This window comes from Dendrobium catenatum, unplaced genomic scaffold (genome assembly GCF_001605985.2).
Source record: "Dendrobium catenatum unplaced genomic scaffold, ASM160598v2 fragScaff_scaffold_989, whole genome shotgun sequence".
In the NCBI taxonomy this organism is placed as follows: Eukaryota; Viridiplantae; Streptophyta; class Magnoliopsida; order Asparagales; family Orchidaceae; genus Dendrobium; species Dendrobium catenatum.
In genome coordinates this window covers 2,533,148-2,538,606 of record NW_021319451.1, presented here as the reverse complement: position 1 = coordinate 2,538,606, position 5,459 = coordinate 2,533,148, and the positions used below count along the sequence as shown (strand labels likewise).

Here is a 5,459-nt window from a genome sequence, read left to right as displayed (position 1 = left end):
AGATAGAACTTTCGATTAAGGCTAGTCGTTCAAGCGTTCACATAGGTAATGAACTTATCGTATAATAGCAATAATTTAGGGTTTAAGTTTTGGATTTGAATTTTAAAGTTTTGAATTTAGAGTTTATCACCATAAACTTAAAACTGGTGGTGGGGGAAATGAAGACGAGCCCGATTAAGATCACATGGTTCCGTCGTCCCGGGCTGTCATTATCCCTGGTCTACTTAGTTAGAGGAGGTAGTCGACCCAACCTGACAGAAGGTACCTTGTCGGCAGCCATGGGTTGCTTCGTCCAAGAATACCTTGTAGACCTGGGTTGATGTTTGTCTAAGGAGATATATATGAATTCACCTTAACTGACAAAGGGCTTTATGCTTATCAAATATAACCTATGATACATCGCTTAAGGGTTTGACGCCTTTAGGGAACATACGGGCTTTGGCCGTGATCGTAATATAATGGTGCCATTTTGCGGCAAAATCACCCGATCAGAGGGCACGTGCCACGTCCCTGTTGGCAAGAGACTGTTTGAGGATGAATCAAAGTGATACACCCAACATGCATTCGCTTTTTGTGAGCTGAGGTTAATTTCAGATTTATCACCCCCGACAAACGATTGCGGGAGGTGAATGATATTTAGTTTTAAGTTTTAAGGTGATATATTTTATTTCAAGAATTTAGTTTTTTGTTTGATTTGAGATTTGAAATTTGACCCCTCCGGTTAAAATTTTAGATCAATACGACCATCATCGGGGTGACATTGAGGCCATTTTTATTTTTGTAAGAATTTGGTAGGCATTTTATACTTCAAGTTATGTCGATTCCAGTCCTTTCAAGGAGGAGGATAAAATTTGAATATTAGACCCGCACAACATTCTCGAATCGTCGGATTTGGGACTTAGATATGACGATTGGAGCACATACGGGTAATATCATTTGACCCTGCGCAGCATTCTTGGACATTAACATTTAGAAATTTATTGCATTTGTCGGAGCATATGCAGGGATGTATTTAGTTCAATGGATCATATTTAATATATAAGGGGCATTTTAAAATATTTAAACATGATCCATTGCACAAGTGATTTTACTTAGAAAATAGCCCGGGATTTCATTTAAGGGCCTACGAATGCCTTCTGTCCGCTTGTACACATGTTGCGGATCCTGTGGCGTGTAAGTGGTATTAGATTTAACTTATTGCATTTAGTTTGTTTTGACTCCTCTAAGCGTCAATTAGCACAGCTCGTAGAAGGTGTTTGCTCAATCAGTACTATTATATCATGCTTGTACTTGTAGGAGAATTGATTTCAAATTTATCACCCCCGACAAACGGTTGCGGGAGGTGGATGATTTTTAGTTTTAAGTTTTTAGATGATTAATTTCATTTTAAGCTATTTTGTCTTTGCTTGTAGGCTAGTTGTTGTGGGCACTACGAATTCCCTATTTCTTCTCATTGGTGAATTGTAGCATGACTTTAGCCAGTCCTTTTATTGATTGTTCATTTGTTAAAATTTTGGTTCCATTCGAGCTCGAGTCCTTTCCATTTGATTCAGATTAAGTTCAAGTGTAAATCTTTGTTGATCATTCAAGTCAAGTCAACTCAAGTTAAAATCAATTGTTGGTTGATTTTATTTCAAGAATTTGGATTTTTGTTTAACTTAGTTAGTTAAATTAATTAAGAGACTTAATGTTAAATTAAAATTTCATAGTTAATTTAAAAATTTTAATCTAATCGATTGATTTTAAGCTGTTTTTTCCAATCTTCCCAAAATTTGGCAAAGTCTTGAATTTCTGAGTAAATTTCGGCGGCCTCTCGGCGTCCCCTCCCCGATGCCGGGAGGTAAAGAAGTGCTCGACTCGGCCGGATCAAATCGACGGCGAGGAGATTTGGGAGAGCGAATCGATCCCATAAAAGAGTATTCGAAAGGTTCATGTAGTGGTTGTTGATTGCCGGAGATTTGTGGCACATTAGATTAAGTACTAAAAGTTTGAGAAAAATCTGGCAGCCTCCTGGCATCCCCTCCCCGATGCCGGGAGGTAAGAGAGTGCTCGAATCGACCGGATCAAATCGACGGTGAGGAGATTTGGGAGAGCGAATCGATCCCATAAAAGAGTCTTCAAGTCTTCTAATGTGGGCGATCAACTTGCTAATTTAAACAATTTAATTTAAATTTAAAAAAATACTTATAGTTATCTCAAAAATCCGGCAGCCTTCCGGCGTCCCCTCCCCGATGCCGGGAGGTAAGTGATGGCTCGACTCGGCCGGAGCGAATCAATGGCGAGGAGATTTGGGAGAGCGATCGAGTCCATGGGTGTCTGCGCTCCCTCGACCGGATTAACTCGACGGCCAAGGGCTTCGGGGGACCGGATCAACCCCGGGACTTCCTTCAAATCTTCATACCTCAAATACCGACGGGTTATACGGAGTATACGAGAATACCAAGAAGTTTTGCTAATTCCGAGTTTTTTCTGGGAAAAACTCGGTACAACTTTGGTATAACTCGGTATTTTGCTCCGTAAGCCTGGTATAACTCGGTATTGGTCTACAAATGATGGTATTTTCGTTATTGTTTGGTATTGCTTGGTATTTGCTCGATACAACTCGTTTTTTGGCGGGAATTTGCCTCCGACCGGACGTTCCTCTAACGTCGGATCGGAGGACGTAATAATTGTTACCATTCACCCATGGCATTGATGACTGGGGTAAGCACGTACACTTATGGCGTAAGTACCAGAAATTATTATGTGTCGGTCCGCCTAGAGGCAATATCAGAGATGCGTCACGTAATCCGGTACACACGATACATAATACTGGTACACGCAATAAAAAAAAGACGTGGGTGTGCCTCTAATTTGCCTCCGGACGCCATCTAAGTGACCGCTCAAAATAATTTTTTCTAAATATGAGGAAGTAGTTTGCTCCATTGCTTATTCCTCTTTAACAAACTTTTAATCATTTAGATAAACATAAAATAACCAAACATCGCAAAGTTTTATATTTTATTTTGATTTTCATGATCTTTATCTTCATTACATTTGAACAGTAAAATCATGAGATCTCATCTCAACTCTTGTTGATGCTTTGGCAGATTGTCAAGCTACTGTAAAAAAATTAACTTTTTTAAAAATTTATTGTAGAGAAGCAATTTCCAATTACAAAAATTTTCTTTAAAGCAGCAAAAAATGCACTGAACTAAATAGAAATTTTGGCTATAGTTTAAAAGAAGCGTAGTAAAAGTTGTCTCAAATGTAGGCTAAATTTAGCTTAAACCGTTAATTTTGGAATCTGATTATCTAATTATAAAAAAAAATAAATTAAGCAGCAATTATGATGCCTAATAATTTTTTCTTCATTTAATTACAATAGTGCCGTTCAACTGCTTAATTGGTGATACTAATAATGACAAATTGATATCATCATGTGGTCCTTATATATTAAAAAATATAGAAAGGGAATTTAATCTAGTGGTACAAGGAAGTAATTTTTTGTGACGTTATTTTTTTAATTGAATTCAATTTAATTTATATATATTGAATTATAATCTTATTTATTTATTTTACATAAAACTTAATTTAATATTCAAATATATTATTTGAAATTATCCTATTGGTGAAGCTAAAAGTGACTCTTTTTTTTTCTAGAAGCCAGCCCTTCCCTATATCTATAGATTACCCACTCGCCTAGCTTGCTTAATTCATAGAGAACCAGAGAGTTCATCATGGAAGAAGAAATTGGTGAGCTTCATATTATCATGGTGCCTTGGTTGGCCATGGCCATTCCTTCCTTTCTGTTCGAGCTTTCCAAATCCCTCGCTCTTAAAGGTCTCCAGATCTCCTTGTTTCACCACCCCTCCAAACATTCATCGCCTTCCTCCGATCCCCAAGACTCCTAACCCCATTATTTAAATTCAACCCTGTTCATCAATCTACCAATGAACATTGAGAACACTTCAGATCTACATTATGATGACAACAGACCCCTCCTTAGTCAAAACTACGACGCCTTAGAGCACACATCTCGTCTCCTTCCTCTCCGACCCTTCTCACTGCAAGCCAAATTGGATCATCTACGACATCATAGGTAGAAATTGGCGCTCCAGCACTAGCTTCTCGCTTAAACGTCAACTCCGCCTTTTTCACATCTTCAGCACGGCTGCAAAAGCATTTTTAGACCGTTTCAGGATACATGATTCGCCGGAAAAGATTCCAACTGCATCAGATCTTATCCCTTTCCCAAAACGGTTACTTTCGTCGATTTGAGGTCTCAGGATCCGCCCATTATTTCTAATAGAATCGATAATTCGGGCAAAGACATGATTCTTACCAGAACATTTAAGGAGTTTGAAGCCAAATGGATCGATTGCTTGGCGAAAATTGTTATCCCTGTGGGATTCCTCACTTCATCTATTGACGAGGAGGAGAGTGAGACAATGGATGAGAATATACCGAATGGCTTGATAAGGCAAAAGGAACAATCTGTGATCTATGTTGGTTTCGGAGCTGAGGCAATTTCTTACTAGAGAGCAGATTGATGAGGTCGCATTAGGTTTAGAGAAGAGTGAATTACCGTTCTCTGGGTTTTCGCGGGTGGGATTGCCGCCGGAGGGATTTGTCGAGAGGACTGCAGAGAGAGGGTAGTGTGGGATGGATTGGTTCCCCAGTCTCGAATTGCTGGGCTCATGAGCAATCGGCGGGTTTCTGACTCACGGCGGGTGGGGTTCTTGTGGTGAAGGGATGGTGGTTGGGGCGGCGTTGGCGGTTTTGCCGATGATAGAAAACATGGACTAAATGCAAGGCATTTGGTGAGAGTGGTTACGCGGTGCGAAGTGGAGAGGAATGATGAAGATGGTTACTTTTCTGGAGAGGAGATTGCGAGGAAGTTGAGGATTCTGATGGTGGAGGAAGAAGGAGAGGAGGTGAGGAAGAAAGCGAGAAAAGGGAAAGAGATTTTTGGGAGTAAGAAGCTTCAAGAGGAGTGCATCACTGAGCTTGTGAAGAATCTATGGCAGAGATGTAAGATGTCAGGTAAATCAATTTGAGTTGGAAATGTTTGTTTGATTTATTTTTCGTTTATGCATTTTTGAGACCTATTGGCTACCGTAATGACTCAAAGGTTTATGTTTTGCTTAGGATGACTTTCTTACTGCTTTTTTAAAGCAGCTTTTTAGTATAAAAATTTTAAATTTTTCGAAAAAGTTACTTTAGAAATAGTAAAGAAGCGCCCAATGAACCTTAGTTTGTGACAACTTTTTTGTTGTTTTTTTAAAACAGCTTTTTAGTACAAAAATTTCTTGAATTAGAAAATTTTATACTAGAAAGCCGTTTTAGGAAGCAGTACGAAAGGTGTCCTAGGCTTCGTTTAAGACAGCTTTTTTATTATTTCTTAAAGCTATTTTTTCATACAAATTTTTAAAATTGTATTAAAAAATTTCTTTAAGAAATAGTAATTGAAAGCATAT

At 38.6% G+C, this 5,459-nt stretch overlaps 1 protein-coding gene across 1 annotated transcript in view; it reads left to right on the top strand.

Annotated features, from left to right (window-relative positions):
- The window catches only part of LOC114580378 (UDP-glycosyltransferase 91A1-like), a 6,121-nt gene extending 1,601 nt beyond the window's left edge, over nucleotides 1-4,520 (top strand). Inside the window, exons 3-5 of the mRNA XM_028697712.1 lie at nucleotides 2,191-2,504; nucleotides 4,149-4,241; nucleotides 4,328-4,520. Of these exons, the coding sequence (XP_028553545.1) occupies nucleotides 2,191-2,504; nucleotides 4,149-4,241; nucleotides 4,328-4,520 (600 nt within the window). The remainder of the gene's footprint in view (nucleotides 1-2,190; nucleotides 2,505-4,148; nucleotides 4,242-4,327) is intronic.
- The last annotated feature ends 939 nt before the right edge of the window (nucleotides 4,521-5,459 follow it).